This window comes from Frankliniella occidentalis, unplaced genomic scaffold, assembly GCF_000697945.3.
Source record: "Frankliniella occidentalis isolate FOCC.00 unplaced genomic scaffold, Focc_3.1 Scaffold4, whole genome shotgun sequence".
Classification (NCBI taxonomy): domain Eukaryota; kingdom Metazoa; phylum Arthropoda; class Insecta; order Thysanoptera; family Thripidae; genus Frankliniella; species Frankliniella occidentalis.
Window position 1 is genome coordinate 2,130,946 of NW_026267134.1, and position 18,745 is coordinate 2,149,690.

An 18,745-nucleotide genomic window follows, 5' to 3' on the forward strand; every position below is an offset into this window, starting at 1 on the left:
CCCGCTCCTCCCTCCTTTCTCCCTCCTCCCTCCCTCGGCCCGGGCCCGGGGATCGGCCCAGCCCAGCAGCAGCTGAATGTGAAGTGATACTGCGAGAATATGTTCCAGACCAATCGTCACTTGTCCCCCAAAACTATATAGCGACTAGTGAGTGAAATTTCGAAGCAGCGTTGTACCGAAAAGGGGGTCGAAAATATTATTGGGTTCGTGACAGCGCCGCTCTCCTGCTAATGTAGTAAATGTGGCGAGAAGCGTGGCTCCCGGGGCGGGCGGGCTGGGCGGCACGGTGGGTGACTGTCCGGAATGAAGGATGTGAAGGGCACATTCGTGCCAAGTTCACTCCGGCCGGCCCGACGGCGCGGCGCCCCCCAGACCGGAGCTCTCCGAGAGGGGCTCACAAACTTCGAAAACTCGTGTACACCAACACCTTGTTTGATTTTAAGTTGTTCCGATGTAGTTTCAATCAGATCTCGGTATGGTTTCAGAGGATTTTAATATGATTGAGAAATTTCAGAGGACATCAGACCCGGTACACGTATTGATTCCAAAGAGTTGTACGCCCTAGGCGCAGGCTCAAGGTGGGGGTAAAAGGGCAGGCGGATGAGGAAAAGTGCAATCGCCGATCGTGCTGTACTGTACCCCGAGAGTGCACTTGCCCCTGCCCTCGCGACCGGCGTGGGGTGTGGGGGGTGAGCCCATCTCCTTGTCACGGAGGTGTAGTAGAGACACTGTCTTGAATAGACCAAAAGAGATACTCGCGAAAAAAAAAATGGAGCAGATGTGCTGAGAAATGAAACGACCAAAGAGCCGCAACAAGTTTGAGTGAATTCACGTTAAAAATATATATTTAAAATCTCGGCCACACGCTCACACACAGTGTGTCCGCGTGATACGTAAATGCGAAGGGAACGTTTACGTATGTGGCTAGACGAATCCCGCGGTAGGCGGTTTGTGTTTGACGTGCATGCTAGGCCCTCGCGAGGATGTATTATTTCTGTCCGGTCCCCGCCCCGCCCCATCGCTTCACCCCGCGGGCCCGGCGGCCGGCAGCAGACTTTTCTTTTTTTAGGATCCGAGTACGGTGGACATCCAACAAACGTGACGCGCGGCGCGCCTTGCGATGCCGGTATGCGCCGGTGTGTGCCGCACAGTATTAGCTGAGAAAGCGAATGTATTAGCTGGATTCGTAATATGTATAAATATTAGCTAAGCGAGCCAACTTTCTTGTTCTGGCGGCTAAGGTCAAAACCGTAGTGGCTGGTCCGGGCTGGTCAGTAAGGATAGCGAAAAAGTTATAGCTGTTGCTGTTGTAGCTAATTTTACTACCTATCAAATCACGTATCCAGCTATTCTGTTTTTTTTTTGCGTGCGCGCGTCAAATGGGGAAGGTTATAATTTGGTAACTAAGGACGAGGATTGCATTTGAAGGTGCAATACCTTAAGTACGTACAAACGCCGACTTGCCTTTGGTATTTTGTACTCTGTTATCAAAAGTGAGCAACTGGCATATGTGCATGATAGTGTTCAAAGCCACGGTGAGGCCTTCGTGAGGTTTCAACAGTGTGCCTTTACTTTACTTTGACTTAACGGCACGTGTACTACAGTCCGGACCTACCCCCTTCGCCGCCACGTGCTCGCGGCGCTCGGTCGATGCCGGGCCAGTCGTTGACGGGGCTCAGATTCCCACGCCCAAGGTGATTAGGGGTAGCGGGACAACGACGGCGGCGTCAGGGGCGGCTGTGTGTGGGATGTGTTGGTTCCTGACCGCCCGCCGCCCTCCAGCACTCTAGAACTCGACTCGTGGTTGCGATTTAGAGTGCTACCCCGCCCGCGGTCAGGCTTTTCGCTGAGGATGCGTTTTCCCATCGCGCCCGGCGGATCGGATTGGTCGATTTGTTGTTTTTGGTGGCGTGGCGCGTGGCGCGCGACCTTCGACCTTGGAGCGTGCCTCCCCACCGCCCACCCTCCTCCTCCCCCTCGCAGTCGGAAAAGGTTATTGACAAGCGAGATCAGAGGGCAGAGTTGTTGGGTTGGGTATGGCTCTAAATCCGCGACACGCCGCCACGAGATATTTCGTGTTCATCATCATTGCCGCGCGCTTAATTTGTGTCGTGCCCCCTCCTCGCCCCTATCGCAGTTGTTTGGGCTAAGCGAGCGCGCCCCGTGGCGAGGCCTACAAAGCAGGGGGCCGCATTCTTGCCCACTTTGCATTGTGCGGGGGTGATTTAGGCTGCTAGGTCAGCGCGCCCCGCCCCACCAGCCAGTGTCACCGACGTCAGCCTTTCGGCGCAGCCCGGCCGGCCCGGCCGGCACCATGCCGCCCAGAAGGGCCGGTCGGGGGGTGATGGTGGGGGGGAGAAGGGCTTATCTCCCGACACGTGGACGCCCACCTGTGTGTCGATGGTAGGAGACGCGGCAGAGGGAGTACACCGGGGACCGCCGCTGCCGCGCCCGGGGGCACGAGCAGTAGCTGAAGAGTCAGGGAAACAACTGGCTGTCTTAAACTGTACTATGGCTGTCTAAAACTTTACGCACAAGTTTGGGAAGCAGTTGGTAGGTTCGCGAAATTGTCGGCCGGTGTTCCCGCGCCCCGCCCCCTAAGGCCCTGTCCTTGACCTAGGACAGCGTGGCCTTGATTTGGGTGGGGCCAAGGCCAGGCACTTGCGCGTACGTTACCCCCCGATGACTCCCCTTGCCCTTGGCCTCCCTAAGGCTCTCCCCAAGGCTCTCCCCAAGGCTCTCCCCAAGGCTCTCCCCAAGGCACTCCCTAAGGTCCTCCCTAAGTTCGTCCCCGAGGTCCTCTCCTTGACCTAGGCCGGCGCGGCCTTGGCGGCGGGGCCGTGCACTTGCGCGATGACTCTCCCTCCCGCCCGCCTGCCCTGGGGGCCCCTGGGCTGACGCCGGCTGACGGGCCGGGTGACGCCCCCACACATGCGGCCGCTCTCATTACCACTACTTGTGTACATTTTCCGCTTGACTTCGTTTGATTCGCGCCAACTGGCTGCGCGGCGCCTCTCTGTCGCTATCGCGCCCACTTGACGCGGAAATGGCGGCCCATTGTGGTGGTGGGCGGGGCTAGAGAGCGGCGGGTGAAACTGCTGCTACACTGGGTACTAGTAGTGCGCCCGAATCGTACCATCGGAAAGTTTTCCCGCCCTTTTAACGGCGCCTCTGGATGCACGTTAAAGAGGGGGGGGGGGGTGGCGATGGTTCGTCCTGAGCGGGTTGTTTTCTTGACCAGAGGGAGTGGAGAGGAAGAGAAGCATTGGCATCCTGTGGCTGGCCCTTTACTGAACTCGACGAGGATGAAGTGCTCCCCGTGTCACGTGACGCCGTATTGGAGTCGGGTCTCGGCCGGCCGGCCGGCCGGCCGGGCACCCCGACCCCAGCAGTTCAGCCCCCCGGCGCGTCCCTTGTTCCGTCCAGGTCCGGGGGGACGCGCCGAACTAGGCCGCAATAACGCAAAGGGCGAAGGCGGGAGGGAGGAGGGGACGAGGGAAACTGGGACCCTGATCACGGCACGGCACCTCATCAGCAGCAGGAGCCGGGCGCAGCAGGCAGGGGGCCAGTAGTACTGCCAGTAGTCGCCGTACCTCCCCTCCCTCCCCCGTCGCACCCCTTGCCCTTATCTTATCAGTCAGTGCCCGTGTTACCATGTGCTCCGCCCGAGAGCAGGCGACACGGGGCCGGCGGGGCAGCAGCGGTGACGTGCGGCTCTGGGCACCGACTCTGTCACCATCCATACTGCACCGCCACCGCCGTCGTGCCGCTAGAGATGAGGCGCAGGAGGCGGGGGATGATGGGCCGGGACCCGCCCGCCGCCGGAAGTGAGTTCGTCGCCGCGCCGCCGTTTGAATCCGTTTGAATCCCGGTACTCTACAGTCGCGGGGAGCGGGGCGGGCGGGTCGTCGCCTCATCTCCCCGCCCGGCTAATCTGACACAACTGGCGGCCCAGCCCCCCTCAAATGGCAGCACACTCCCGGTGCATGGCTGGGCGGGTCTCTGCTGTGCTTCCAAAGGGAGTGTGAGTTTACCCTGTCCGGCTACGGAGTTGCTCCAGCCCAGCGCGGGCATAGCGGCCCGGGGGGCTGTGCTGTCCTGCCGCCTTTACCTCCTGCGGAAGCGCGGTAGGCAAGCCCGCACGCCTCTGGTGCGCTGCGGTGGCCCGCGGCGGCCTACCGCCCAGGCGGCCCGGGCGCGCCGCTCGCCCCCCGACCACAGTCAGCCCGTCGCGGAGTAGCGCTGGCAGTCCGCGCGGCTATGCCCCACGCTCGGGGGGGGGGGGGGGGTCTGGGGACCTGGACACCCTGCAGGGCGCGGGGTACGAACTAACGCGCGGGGAGTAGCGACCAGAACAGCAGTGTCAATGACACACTCTGGTGGTGCAGCAGGGTGGGCTAGACCTGCAGCCGCATGCTTTGTTGGTATTTCGTGTCTCGTTCGCTTGATCTTTTCTTCTTGTCACTCATGTTGTGAATGTTTGTGTCTGTTGCAGAGCGCTGGATGTGTGATCGAGGGCTGACCCTCGCCGCCACGTTGGAGAGCAAGCCGTCGAGCGCCGCGCCGCAGGAGCTGTCGGGCGTCTGCCGCCACTTCTGGATCCCCAAGCGCGAGAAGAAGCGGAGCGAGTCGGAACACTTCAGCTGAACGGGATGCGGGTCTAAAGGAGGCAGCGCCAGAAGCAGCGGCGGCTTTGTGAAGGGCTGGCCATTTGTCCTGGTTCCTGTCGACGTACAGTTTGAAGAATGAAGGTTTTTCCTCTTTTGGTAAAATGTCATGAAGACCTGAAAATTAGCTGATAGTTCCCACGGCTGTTGAAGTACTCAGTGCCCGGGGATTGAGCGTCCCGTGTGAGTGACTTGTGGGAGGGGCCCGCTCAAGGGGCCGAAAACTAGTTGATTGTTGTTGAATAGTGGTCAACAAGTTGTTCATAATCACCTCGAACAAGGTGATGGTTATGTTACGTAGCCGACGTTACTATTGTAAGCAAAGCAACAGCAGCAGTAATTGTGATCCGCCAGATCTGTTAGCTATTCGAGAGAGAAATCAGCACTGCCGTCGGCGGTGTGTGCAACAATTGCATCCAGTATTGGAGCTCAGCGCCAAGGAGGTGACTGTGCACGAGAGAAATCGTGCCAGACTTTAGCCCCCCTGCGGCAGAGCCGCCTGAAAATAGCGCCTCCGGAGTGCTACATGATATTCTGTACGGGTAATGGGATAAGTCCCTATAAACAAGCAAGAGGTTTTAAATTCAGTGATTGTGTGTGTCTGAGAGGGAGAGTGAGGAGGACGAGGAAGATAGGAGGAGGACCATTTTTCGCCTTTAAAAGTTCCATACAAATGGTCTGGATGGAAAGACGCCCGAGAGCTGTGTTGGTGCAGCAGTTCTTCCGCCCCTCACCAGAACAACGGTCTAAAGCATAAACGTCCAGGGGCCATGCTCTAGAGCTACGCCCTTGCGCGTGCTGGGAGGAATGGAAGTGCAGTTTGCCCTGAACGGCGTGGAGGAGCTCATGGAATTGCCGCTAGAGGCTGGCCTAGAGCCGCCTTCCTGGTCTCCGAGTGAAACTCACTCACCGAACTCTGATATTCTTGAGGAACTGCACCCTTGGTCCGGAGAAGTAAAGGCATGTATTCTGTCGGCTATATAGATATAGAAGTAGTTGAATGAAATTTAATGTTACGTTTCCCTTTTTTTGTTTCCAGTTCTCTTTTGGCGACATCAAGGCAAAGAACTTGTATGATCTGGGTGTGCCACTTGAACTCCCTGTTTCCACCAACATAGATCATACGATGGTTGGTAGTCGAAAACGCAGGGGTTGGGATGACGATGATAGTGATTCCAGTGTGCCACCCAGCTCCAAAATCAGTCGTGACCAGCTCCTGCTCTCCGACTGTCTTGATAATATAAATCCAGATACAACTGATCTGACTTCTGTTGATACAGCCCTTATGAGGGATCACAAGAGAGACACAGGTAAGGCTTAAAAATTATTCAAATCAACTAAATATCTGAAAAAGAGGTAGAAAGTCTTAGAACATTGAAGAAAAAAAGGAAAAAAATACAAATTAGTCTTAAAAAAAAATAAAAAAATATGTCTTACTGGAACTAAATTTATGAAATTTAAAATCAAAATGCAATAAAAATTTCAACTTTTTAAAATTTTTGAAAGAAAATAAACAAATGGTGATAAAAGAGGGCAGAAGGAGAGACAACATGAGGGTCACAATTTAACATCAGCTGTATAGATAAGCTTATCAGTTGTGCGGAGTAAGAATCTCTGACGGGCAAGTTGGCACTCCATCTTTAGTAGCATTGCTTCTTTCAAGGCAGGAGCACACTAAAGTGTTGCCTGTATACTCACATTTCTATCTAGTTTGATTGTGCCTAACAAATATGGCAGAAAACAGGGAAATCTTTGTAGTTTACTTACTTGATTACATAATGCTCTTGCTCTGTGAAAGCATCTGATAATGAACTACTGTGTTTTGTGCTAGTGCAAAGACTTAATGAAACTTTTGAAATAGTGAAATAGTATAGGTGTTGTTTTTTCTGTTGGCTCCGGACTTGAACTTTCAAGATTTAGTGATAGAGGAATTGTACTACAAAAAGTGTTGTACTTCAAACAGAAGTGGGAGTATTTTGTTTTTGTGTCTGGCTAGCGGAGATAGTTTTCAACATTATTCAGATAGGACAAATGGTGCAAAGAGTGAGAGGCAACAAAATTAAAGGAAAATCCCTGAAGAATGTGCAAATTGCATTGGGTTGGAGACCTGTGTGGAGACCCACAGTCCGGTGGCGGATTTTGTTGTAATCTTTCAATCTTCTTGCTACTTTATTAGCATTTAAGCTCATCAATATGTGGGGTGAGATTTATGCTCTTAGATTAAGTTTTGTTATTATATTGATTTAAATTGAAATGTGAAAGAACACGAAGGTCTTATTGCCATATTTTGTAGATTTTGTGTGATCACAGTTTTTTTTAAATTTTTTTTTAAATCTGACAAATAAAATTCTTTCATTGTTTTTGGTCATTTTATAGTTTTATAGAATTGCTATATGTAATGTGTCTCAATGTTGTCGTAGGTTCTACCCTGAGTCGCACTTCGTGGCCTATGAGGGACCTTGGTGACAACTTAACTGCAGACCTAGATGGCCTAGGTGTTGACACCTACAATATAAGGTTTGTTTCTGGTAGAAGAACTTTAGTGGTTAATGGGATGCTTCAGACTCTTATATAACTGTCTTTTTCTTTTGTTGTTTTAGTGAGGCATTTTTAAGCCTCCCCAGCTTGACTGTCTTCAAGCAGGAAGCTCCGTCTCCCTCACCAAATGAGAATGGGTGAGTTCATTTGCCTTTTTGCTGCAAACGTTTATGATCTTATTTTTATTTTTCCTAAACTTTGATTACTTTACAGAGTTGCTCACATGTCTCCTCTTTCACTGGGAACAAATCTGGTGGAACCAGAGACTCCTGTCAGCAACAAACCGACTCAGCAACTCCAGTCATCACCCCTGCACCATTTACTGCAGCCTGCATTGCCAGGACCACAGCAGTCTCCCAATCAGGAGTGTTCGAGTAAGAAATATTATTTTTCAACATTCTGCATTATCTTATTGGTATAACTGTCAAACTATTTATTGATTTATTTTATCTTTCTAGCTGCTATTGCTGCAGTGTCTCCTAACAATCCTGCTGTAGAATCGTTTTTCCCAAATGCCACAGCTGATCAAACCCCTCCGATTGGAGATTGCAGGTAATTTTTGTTGAATGATAGTTGAACTGTGCTTAGAAACTATTGTCGGTATTTTATTTGCTAGTATGTGTTGATTTGCGTGCTTATTGCTTTGTTTTAACAAACTGAAATATTTTTCTTATAGATTTCAGTATGTGTTGGCTGCAGCCACATCAATTGCCACCAAGGTAACAGAAGAAACTCTTACCTATCTGAACCAAGGCCAGTCCTATGAGATTAAGCTGAAGAAGCTCGGAGAGCTTTCCAACTACCGCGGCAGAGTCCTCAAGGTATTTTTTAAATATCTATTTCTAAATTGGATATTTTGTGTTTAATTTTAGTTTTTTCATTTGTTCATTTGCTTGGTTTTTATTTTGTATGTTTCAGAGTGTAATTCGAATCTGCTTCCATGATCGCCGTTTGCAATACATGGAGCGTGAGCAGATTACAGCTTGGCAGGCATCTCGCCCTGGAGAACGAATCGTAGAAGTTGATGTACCTCTCTCTTATGGGGCATTCGACATTTCTCAAGATTCTTCGCAACTCAACACTGTAGAATTTTTGTGGGATGCCACAAAAGAAGTTGGAGTGTACATAAAGGTTGGTTTGCCAGCCATTTTCCCTGTACATAAGCTATTTTTAAATGAAATAAAATTAAAATTGTGGATTTTAAAAACCAAACCAATACCTCTCAAATATTTTAGGTGAATTGCATCAGCACTGAATTCACCCCAAAGAAGCATGGTGGTGAGAAAGGTGTTCCATTTCGTGTTCAAATCGAAACTTTCCTCCATGGAGACAATTCTGCGAAACGTTTGCATGCTGCTGCCTGCCAGATTAAAGTGTTCAAGGTAAATAAAACTCAGTTGGGTTTGACCTCTTTTTTTAATTCTGGTTTTAGTATGTTTTATTTGACATTTTACTTTCATATTAAACACAAGATTTTCCATTGTTTTTGTTTTAGCTCAAAGGAGCAGATCGCAAACACAAACAAGATCGTGAAAAAATAATGAAACGCCCCATGCAAGAACAGGACAAATTTCAACCATCATATGACTGCACTGTACTCACTGATGTAAGTTTACTTAAAATAATATTTTTAGACCATGAAGCGAAGCAAATCAACAAAATATTTTACTTTTGGCAAATCTTGCAATAAAAGCCTTTCTGGATGCTCCCCCTTTGATGAATTGAACGCCTCTCCTCACTTGCTCTTAGATTCTTATTATTTTAAATATCAGAGCAATTTGGATTATTGATTCTCTAAAGGCCTTGCAAAATTAAAATACAACACAATATTCTGAAAGAATAAAGTTGAAACAATAACTTAGATTGTGTTTTGAGGATATATTGACAAAATGTAGACTCTTTCTGCACATGCTGCTGTACACAAGTTAGTAGTTAAAAAGGATTAAATACTAAATTGGAAATCCATCTTTCCTCGTGCTGTAGTGTCCAACTGTAAAAATAAAAGCTAGATTAAATGCAACTTTATTTCTGCTGACAAAGTTTATTTTCTATCCACCACTATTTGAGATTCTTATTTATAACTATTTCCCCCCCCCCCTTTTTTTTTGCAGATTTCAAATGAAGCAGTGGCACCCCCCATGAGTACGTCTGCCTCTCCATGTGTGACAATTCCAGCGCCAGCCATTGCAGAGCTAGGGTAAGCCAGACTATTTATCTCATTTTCTTTTCGTTTCACTAAACAAATTACACCTCAACCCAACTGTGAACACAATTTTTAACTAATTCAGTTCACTTACACATACAAGAAAGATTAAACCCATCAACATAAGTTCCAATTAGCAAATATGTCTATAACAAAATGCTGCTGCTCACTTGTGGAGCAACTGTGGCTGTTGAGGTAGGCGGTCAGCGCCGTGCACAAGTCCATTCTCCCCTGGCTATTATAGTCGTGCCTTGGCCTTCCCCTCCCAACTCACCTCACCTGCATGTCCTGCCGTACCCAGCCAAATCCAGATTGAGTCAGTTGTGCGGCGGGGCGAAAGTCCTCTTTTACCAACCTGGCCTCCTGGACTTTTCCAAGCTTAAGCGACAGCCGAGTCTGCCTGTCTTTTTTTTCAAACGTGCGACAATTTGGTAGGTTGTGGTTCTTCCCTCTAGCCTTTACACACTCGCCCAGATGGGTTATTGATCTCCCAAATCGTCGACACCCATCACTCACCTGCTCGCTGGCGTTCCACACTCCAGGCCAGGCCTGCCTCGGTGGTAGGTAGCGTGCGCAGGCGTCTGGAGGGCAGGGTAGGGCCTAGCCCTAGCGTGCCCTAGGCTAGCTCAGGGCAGGGCAAGGGTGCAGGACGCCTAAAGGCTGGCCGCTCAGGTCCACGGCGCCGAGGACGCGACCGCTCGCCTCGCGTGGAACTGCGTGACTGGCCAGGCCAGCCGCAGCCGCAGGCCGGGAGGGGCCTGCACTGGGCGGTGCGAATCCTGCCGCGCCCTCGGCGCCGCGACCAGCGACCAGCCTCCTCGCGAGACGGGGGAGGGGCGGGCCGATGGTACCGGCTGGCAGGGCTCTGACCGGCCGAGCTGACACGGGGCGGATGAGGCACTGAGGCAGGCTTTGGCCGCCCTTGGCATTGAGCACGGGCGTGCAAACGACCTGGGTATGACGACATCCTGGGCAGGGCACGCACTGGGCCCCTCAGCCTCAGCAACCCCCTCCCTCCTGGGCCTCATCGCCGCTGCTGCCCCGTGTCACTCAGCCGTCACCATGCCCCACTCCGTCCCCTCCTTTCCTTGCCTTGCACCCCGCGCCCTGCTCTCTTCGTCCTCCCGCTAGCGCCGGGTGAAGGTGGGGCGGGGCGGGGCAGCGGGGCATAATAGCCGCGAAGAACAGCACGGCGGCGGCCATGAGCCGCGGAAGATCTGATCCAAACCGACTTGAGCCACCGCAATCCGATTTGCGAGGCAGAGCCGTAGCCGTCGACACGGGCGCGGGTCCCCCCTGCCCCGGCCGGCTGCCCCGGCGGCGGCGTGACCTCAACGGTCCGCGCCGCGCGCCGCGCCGAAGGCTCGGGCGGGCATCTCTTTGACGCTTTGCTGGGTTCGTTTACAGAGCCGACGGCGCGCCACCTGCTGCGCCACAGCCGCACCCCCCGCCGCGCACACGCCTAAAAACCTCAAGGGCTACGAGCATGACGACGGTCTTAACGCCCCCAGAACCTATAAAATTGTTTCCTTGAAACAAGAAATTTCCTTGAATTTAGACTTGGATCAGGGAAACTTTCTTTCAGTAAATTAAAGAAGTCTTTATTTTTTATCGTTAAACGAAGGCAACTTTATTTGAAAGAGTAAAATTTCGTTATGTTGTTTTTGAGGAAACATTTTTTTGGTTGTGGTGGCACGCGCGCGTCGCTTAGCTGCCTCCAGGATGTCGTCTCGCTCAGCCCGACGGTGGCGGCGCCCACCTACCCTCCCCTGGACGTCCCGCCGCGGCCTGGCAGATTCGATCGGGCCTCGCGGGGGTGCGACTTCTACGAATGAACCCGGGTGGACGGATAGACAGACAGACAGGCACGCGTGGGCGGCAGGGCGGGTCCGAGCGGACATTCCCTCCACCCCACCCCCTCAGATTACGTCCACCGCTGCGACAATGTTGCGAGCTGGAGCCGCCGTGCGAGGCCCGCGTGGCCGGGCTGGGCTGTTGCGCCGTGGCGCCGCCGTGCCGTAGGGGATCGGCTCGCTGGCTCCCTCTGGTTTCCGCTGGTTCCGTCTGGTACTCTTGTTGGTCGGCGTGCGTGGCCTGCTCGCCGCCGGGCCCCCGCGGGCCCGACCGGGCCCCCAGCCTTTACGCCCATCGTCCTCTGTTTTCCTCTCCCTTCTCCCTTGCCTTATCCTCTCGCTCTCCTATGATGGCGCCTTTGTCTTCTACACCCTCCTCTCACAACCGCCACCCGTCGTGATCAGCTCGTGAGGTGGTTTTGGTGGTGGTTGTGACGCGCCATATTATATACACTGTTTGAAAAAAGCACAGGAGTTGAACAGTACTTTATTGGTCAACTTGTTTCTCGGTCTTCCTGTACTTGCTAAGTACGGTGTTTTGAGTACAGAGTACAGGAATTTTTAACATGGAGCCTTATGGGCACTACAGTAATAAAGTACGGGTGTTCTGTACCTTATCCTGTACGGAATCCTGTACTCTTTCTGTACTTTGGTACAGGATTTTTAACAGTGTATGTTACCTGCCGTGGCGTTTCTCTTGTGGCACCCTACCCTAGCGCCCCCACCGCACCCCACCCCCTGTGCCCCTCCCCGTGCCGCTCCCTCCGACGGGGTGTGTAGTATTTTGGTTCGACGCCGAAACAACACGTGTGCGATACAGTATCAACGCCCTATCACGGCAGCGCCAGTGGCGGCCACCTCACGGCTCGCGCGGCCACGACGCGCCACGCCAAGCGGGCGCCGCGGCGACAACATCTGCCAGAATATCGCGTAATCTCTCATCCTTGCTCGAGTGCTCCTCGAGGGGCCGGTTGACACACGGGGCTGGCCAGCCAGGCCAGCTTTATGCAGATTAATTTCCCCTCCTGCCCCCCTCTCCTCCGAAGCCTGGCCCGACTCTGTTTTTGCTGGATTCGTCTCGCTGACACAATTTTCCACTCACCGAGCCTCGCCGCGGACCTCGGCATTGACACTGCAGCGGCGTGCCCCCTCCCTGCAGGCCCTACCCTGATGGCCGTGGCCGTGGGGCCCATAGCCGAGCAGCAGCAGGGAAGGTCGCGGCCCCAGGGCCCGCAGGGCCGACGGGAAACTCTGCCCGAAAAAGAGCCCGCGTTCAAATAAATGTGCATGGGCGATCCCGGATCACGGTGCCTGGTGGCTGACGACTCGCCCCGGGTAGTTAGACCGTACTGGCGTACCGAACGCGCGCGTGCGGGCGGGTTGCCTACTCGGGCAAGCCGCCAAGCTAGGCGCCACCGTGGTCTGCTGAGACGATTGGCGAATGTGTTCGCCTTGCACCTTATTGTTTTGTCCGTTTCTGGTGTGCCGTTTTCTGGCAGTGGAGTCCTCGCCAGCCGAGCCGAACGATGCGGCACGACGTCGTCGGCTGGGGCTGGGACATGGAAAACTTCCTGGACTGGAACCGCGCGAGACGCGGGCAGCGGCGGGAGGTCAGTGTCGCGCTGCCTCTGCTGGAGGCGAGGCGCGAAAGTCATAAGGTGTGGCGAATGTGAGGAGCAGGGGGCGGGAGCGAAACTATGGGGGAAGTGTGCGGTGCGAAAATAGTACAACGCAGCAGAATGAGCGTCGCTATACTGATGGAGAGAGCTGAGCCGGCCGCGCTGGGCTCGCGTCCTGCGCCCTGCGCAGTACCGTTGTTCGTACGGGGCGCGGGTGACCCTGCTCCTCAGTGGGGGTGAGAGGGAGGTCGCCACTACGTGATTCGCACCTCCGTGCCGTGACTCTGACGTCAGCGTTGTGGTCGTGTTTCGGTCCGGGCCCCGGTGGTGGTGGCGCGCGCCCGCCCGGCGCGGGGTTGTTGTTGTCCTGGCGGGTGGCGGGCGTCGTGCACCTGCGGGTGGGGCGGCAGGCACTGGGTCCGGGCGCGGGCGCGCGGGGGCGCGGCGGGGCGGAGCCACGAGCAGCGCTTGCCCCCGCCGGGCCCGGCGCGGCGCGGCTCGATCCGGAATGGGCCGGTTGGTGGGCCGGTAAGCCGTGCCGCGCGGTGCACCACATCGAACGGCGGGACGGTGGTGCGGCGGTACCCGTCGTGGCAGTGGTACCCTCCGCGCTACCTGTGAGGTACACTTGTACCTTCAGTTGTAAACGCGCCGCCACGAGTTGCTTCTGTCTCACTATACAACGCGTTGACGTTGTCCTCTCACTTCCTGGGCGACCTTTTTATAGGCCACCTGTGGGTGGTTGTGGTGGTTGAGCGGGGACGAGGTGAGGGGGGGGGGGGGGTGTCTTCCGGCCGTGTGGACAGTGTAATGCGTCAGGGAAGTTCCTGGCGACCAGGCCCTAAGTGGAGCTGGAGGGGGGCGGAGTGTTGTTGTGGTGGGGTGGCCAGTCGCGTCTCACCCAAAGGAACCGAGGAGCCCGGCCGACGTCACCCCCTTCCCACCTTCCCCCTTTCTTTCCTATCTTGACGCGTCACGTGATGCCCTTCTGACGTACTCACCTCTTCCTTTCTACCCTCCGCTCATCCCGCGTAACGATATAACGACATCTCAGATTGGAGGACGACAATATCGTGGCCCCCGTTGAAAGGTCACTTTCAAAATCAAATTGTTTATCACACCTGCACAGAAGAATTGAACTGTCCTCACAGGTGCCAATTCTCTTTCAATCCATCTGTTGTTGCCTTGCTGGTAAAAAGAAAACGAAGTGATCGGAGTTTACCATAGCTGTTGGTTCTAAAAGCTATCTTTTTAAATGATTTAGCGTCACATCTCATCTCCCTCTCAAATTTTCCACCTCCCCCCCCCCCCCACTTCTCCCTCCCTCTCTCGTCCCAAAGCCGCGCTCGACGCCGCCGATAAGTCAGTCTTATTGTGCGGCGGGAGGAGGAGAACTGGATGAATCCGGATCGCTCACTCCTCGCCCCGCCGACCCGGCCGGCCCCGCCCGCCTTGACGCGTCCCAGTCACGTGGCGCGTCCCTTTCGTGCCCCCCGCGGCCCCCCGTGCGGCCCTCTGCACCAATCTGCTCGTTTGTTTTTGTCCAGCGGGTGCGTGCGGCGAGCGTGCGTGTGTGTGTGCCCTGCCGCCCGTGCCCCGTCCCCGCGCCGCTGCCCCTCGACCTCACCCAAAACCCCGCACCCCGGTGCACCGCGGGGTGCTATACCAGCCCCCGGGGGGGTGGGTGCTGGGACCCCTCGCTGTTGGTCGTTGGAGCCGGAAAGTGGCGATATTTCCGAATGGCCGCCATAATAGCTGCTCCAGTCGACGCAGCCGCTTTGCTGTCGCGTGACCTGCTGGCTCTGTATTCCGGGCAAGGCAAGGCGGCGATAATTTTTCGAGTTTGCGGGTTCGTGATAGGCTGGCGCCGATAGATCTGGTCGGACCCGTAAGCTCCCCGCGCCCAGGAACAATAACAAATACAATCAGCAGAAACAAGGAAGGCCCGGGGACAGGGAGCTGATGTGGGGCAGCATGCCGGAGTCTGTTGAGGGTGGTCGACGAGACCTCGCTTTCGCTTCCCTATGGCGGTCACCCCGGCGCGCGCACCACTCGTCCTTCCCCGGCCCGTGGGGCACTTACTCGCGCAGGGAGCGCCACTATCTTTCACTTCACTCTGACACCCTCCCCCCTCTCCTCCGCCCCAACACCCCCGCGTTGTCTGTCCCCCCGTCGAGTTCCGCAAATACTCCGCGTCGCGCTGCTGATGACCGGCCAGCCGGGCCAGCCGGGTGGATCCGGTTCTCGACCGGAGCGGTGCGGTGGCCGCGGCGGCGCCGTCCGTGCCGCGCCCCTCGTGCGCCACCAGCAGCAGGCCCAGGGCCCAAGTCCGGCAGAGCCCGGCTAGGGGCCCTTGGGCGTCGCCGTGCTAGCCGCGCCTAGCCCGGCTCGATCCAGATCGGCTTGGTGGTGGCGGTGGCGTCACGAACTGTCTTACAAGGGAACCTTTTCAGGTGTTAATCTCCGATTTCGTTGAAACTTGGAAAATTTGACGCGAATCCAAGGGAACTGCCCTATAACATGCCAAATTTTTTTGTCACCTGCCGCCGTCTCTTAGTAGACGGACTCTCCCAAGATCCGGCCGTGTCGCAAAAATCCTCACCTGGCTGGGCAGTGATCGCTTCCTCTCTAGTTGCCATCCGCCCCCGCCTCGGATGTTATCAAACCAAGCAACAACAAAAAACGGAAGAGTTTTCGATGCCCCTACTCCACGTGCGTTGTACGTTGTTTCGTGAGTTTCTCAGGCTATCTTCGTGCAATGTAACCGACCTCCTACGTTGCTGCGGCCGCTGCAGCTGCATTTTCGCTCCGTGCAAATTGTGAGAAGTCGCGGCACAGGGCACCAGCAGGCGCACGGCTGAGGGCGGGTGGGTAGAGCGGGGCGGTGCGAGGGGGAACACCGCGAAGTGCAGCAGGCGAACCGGTTCCGTCCGCCCCGGCTACCCTCCCTCCGCTCGAAGCAGCAGCAGTAGGAGCAGCAGCTGCTGCTGCAGCGACATGAGTGGGAGCTGCTCCTGCAGCTGTGAGGCCGGTGCTGCTGTCCTTGAGGCGGGTGTCGACCCCTCTCTGTGCCTGTGCCCTGCCGGTGTGCCCGTCCTGGTGGCGCTCGGCGCGCACCTCAACGCCGCCGTGATGGTGCTGCTCTTCCTACAGCCGCGAGTGAGGTGAAGCCGGTGCCGACCCCTCTCTGTCCTCCCGGTGACGCTCGGCCCGTGCCTCAACGCCGGCGTGGAGGTGCTGCGCTGCTGCTCCTCGTGCAGCTGTTTAGGCCGGTGCGGATGTCCTTGAGGCGGGTGTCGACCTCTCTCTCTCTCGCGGCCCGTGCCCCGTGCCCCGTGCCCCGTGCCCGACGTAGTGGCGCTCGGCGCGGCACACCTCAACGCCGCCGCACAGTGCGGCAGATCTCGAAAAAGGTGGACATAATTCTAATAACGACCCCTTTGACTTTAATTTGACTTTCCTTGTTTCTGGAAGTTACAGCATAGTTTTTATGCCCTTTGCTATTAATATTTCGATTTTAAAGTACGATTTATAAAAATATTTTTGTATAAAAATTGAAATTTTTAATTTTTTTCAAAGGAAACACTATTAGAAACGTGTTGAAATATTCTTTAATTAAATGGGAATCACGAATGACCTGGAATTCCCTCCTATTTTGTGTAAAATTACCAGAAAAGTCCACTTACCGTTGTATGTAGCGAGTGAGTGCACAGAGTCAGTTTTAGATTGAAATATCAGCTATATTAGGCGTGAATCAAAGGGAAACAGCTCGGAAACGGATTGGTAGTATTTTTATCTGTTACTGACCGAGTTTTAGACTCGTGCGATGGCCACAAGTCTATAAAACTGCATAAATCGGCATGTACAGAGTGATGTTCCTAACCTCAAAGCACCTCTATAGTTTTACTCCGCAAAACTAAAGCGGCGGATTGCGGCAGCCGTTCTCAGTCAGAATCAGTTCACTAATGTTTGAACTTTATTCCAATGTGCACGAAATCGCGGCAATCGGCGGCAATCGTTTTATAACTCAATTCAAAGATATCGGGTCAAGAGATGAAGTCTCAATGCAGGTGTCCAAAAAACACTATTTTTATCGCTAAAAATGGAAGATTGATTTTAATTGTCCTGCATATTTTGAAAGATAACTTTGATTTTACATTTAGGCTCCTGTTTAATGGAAATTAGGTAGTAAAATACGTGTAATTTGCGCGGGAAGGAGCGCGCCGATTGCGCTTCTGATGACTCACTTTTGAGGGCTTATAGAAAATAAATGTGATAGCTTAAAAATATGAGAGTAACCGTTTTAGATGCTTCGAACATTGTAGATTCGCCCTGGACAGACAAAATAGTTAGTATGACAAAGTGAAAATTTGGAATATGTCCACCTTTTTCGAGATCTGCCGCACTGTGCGCCGTGGTAGTGCTGCCCCTGCTTCTGGAGTTAGTTGGCGACGGGGCGCGACGGGACGGGACTGCCTCAACTCACGGCAACATGGCGCTCTAGTTTTGGCCGCCGTGTGGCGGGGCGTGGCGCACGGGGAGGTTAGGGGAGGGGAGAGAGAGGGGGTCCAAAGTCGACTATGCAGAGTAAGGTATACACACACACGTTTGGTGGCGCTCTCTCAGAGGCGGGCGTGATGTAGGAAAAAGTCCCCCCCCCCCTATAGTCCCGCCGCTCTCTGTCTCTCTCTCCCCGCTCATCTCTCACTCTCTTGGCGGCGGTGGGGACGTTGTGGTGGTGGTGGCGCTCGTCGTTGTCGTGTTTTGGAACGTGTTTCATCAGCCAGGAGAGCCTGCTGCTGCTGTTGTTGTTTATCCCAGAGGGAACAGGTACCGCGCAGTACACTTCGGGTTCCGTCCGACCCCCACCCCTCCTTTCCTTCGACGGTAAAGCACACGATCGAAGAGTAACAACACTGACTGCGGGATTTGATCGGGAGAAAACACGGCGGCGGCGTAAACAAACGAAAGTGGCGCCGTTCAGCCGAGGGCGATACACTTCCGCCGGAACAGGATAGCGGGCGGCGCGGGGCCCGGCCAACAGGACGCAGCGGGCGCGCAAAGCGACGTGAAGCCAGCCAGCAGCCCCTCCGGCCGAGCCAGGGGTGGGGTAGGCAACCGCCCGCCGCCGTGGACGTGGGTGCGGGCGGGTTGCCTACCTCCACGGCGCTACCGCGCGAGCGGGCGGCCAGGAGCCTCCGCGCGCTCGCGCCTTTTTCTTTCTCAGACCCGCTTGCCTGGCGGCTCAGGTGTGCACAGAGGACACGCGCACTCGCGAGCGGCGCCTGCAACCGGTGCGGGTCAGTTCACTTCAACCCGGTTCGACTCTGCGGGCGCGGGGCGGGGACGGGTGGAGCTGGTCCGATAGCGGGGCTCGCGGGGCTAGCGGGGCGGGCGTGCTGCTGCGCGGCCGTGCCGGGCCGTGCCCTGCCCATGTTGTCGTGGCCATGGCTATTTGCGTTTGGCGGGGCCTTGCCTCCTCCCCCCTCCGCCAGCGCCGACTCGCGACGCGACGCTAAATTTAGACCAGTGAGCCTGGACGGCGGACAAGAGGAGGAGCCAGCGAGTGGAGCCGCGGGACGGGACGGAACGGGGGGAAGGACAATTGCTCTGGCCGGCCCGGCTGGTGCGCCGCATTCCCTCTGACCGCTTTCTTTCTCTTCCGTTTCTGTGCTCTGCGCGCTCCCCGCTGGCCGTGTTTGGGAGGGTACTGCACTGTATACGTGGGACGGGGGTGACCTGGGCTGGGGCTGGGCTGGGGGTGGTTGCAGCGCGGGGCTCGGCACGCAAGCCCTATCGCTGCCAGGCTGTCCTGCAAAGGACCTGCCTGCGCACGGGCCATGGGCTGTGGCTCGGCTCCGGCTC

General features: G+C 55.0%; 1 protein-coding gene across 1 annotated transcript in view; it reads left to right on the forward strand.

The window, feature by feature from the left end:
- The window catches only part of LOC113202153 (transcription factor CP2), a gene marked incomplete in the record, with an annotated part of 47,190 nt that overhangs the window by 23,406 nt on the left and 5,039 nt on the right, over positions 1-18,745 (forward strand). Inside the window, 11 exon segments of the mRNA XM_052268597.1 lie at positions 4,496-5,627; positions 5,707-5,977; positions 7,088-7,184; positions 7,268-7,342; positions 7,419-7,579; positions 7,664-7,757; positions 7,882-8,026; positions 8,124-8,336; positions 8,441-8,587; positions 8,701-8,811; positions 9,317-9,402. Of these exon segments, the coding sequence (XP_052124557.1) occupies positions 5,475-5,627; positions 5,707-5,977; positions 7,088-7,184; positions 7,268-7,342; positions 7,419-7,579; positions 7,664-7,757; positions 7,882-8,026; positions 8,124-8,336; positions 8,441-8,587; positions 8,701-8,811; positions 9,317-9,402 (1,553 nt within the window).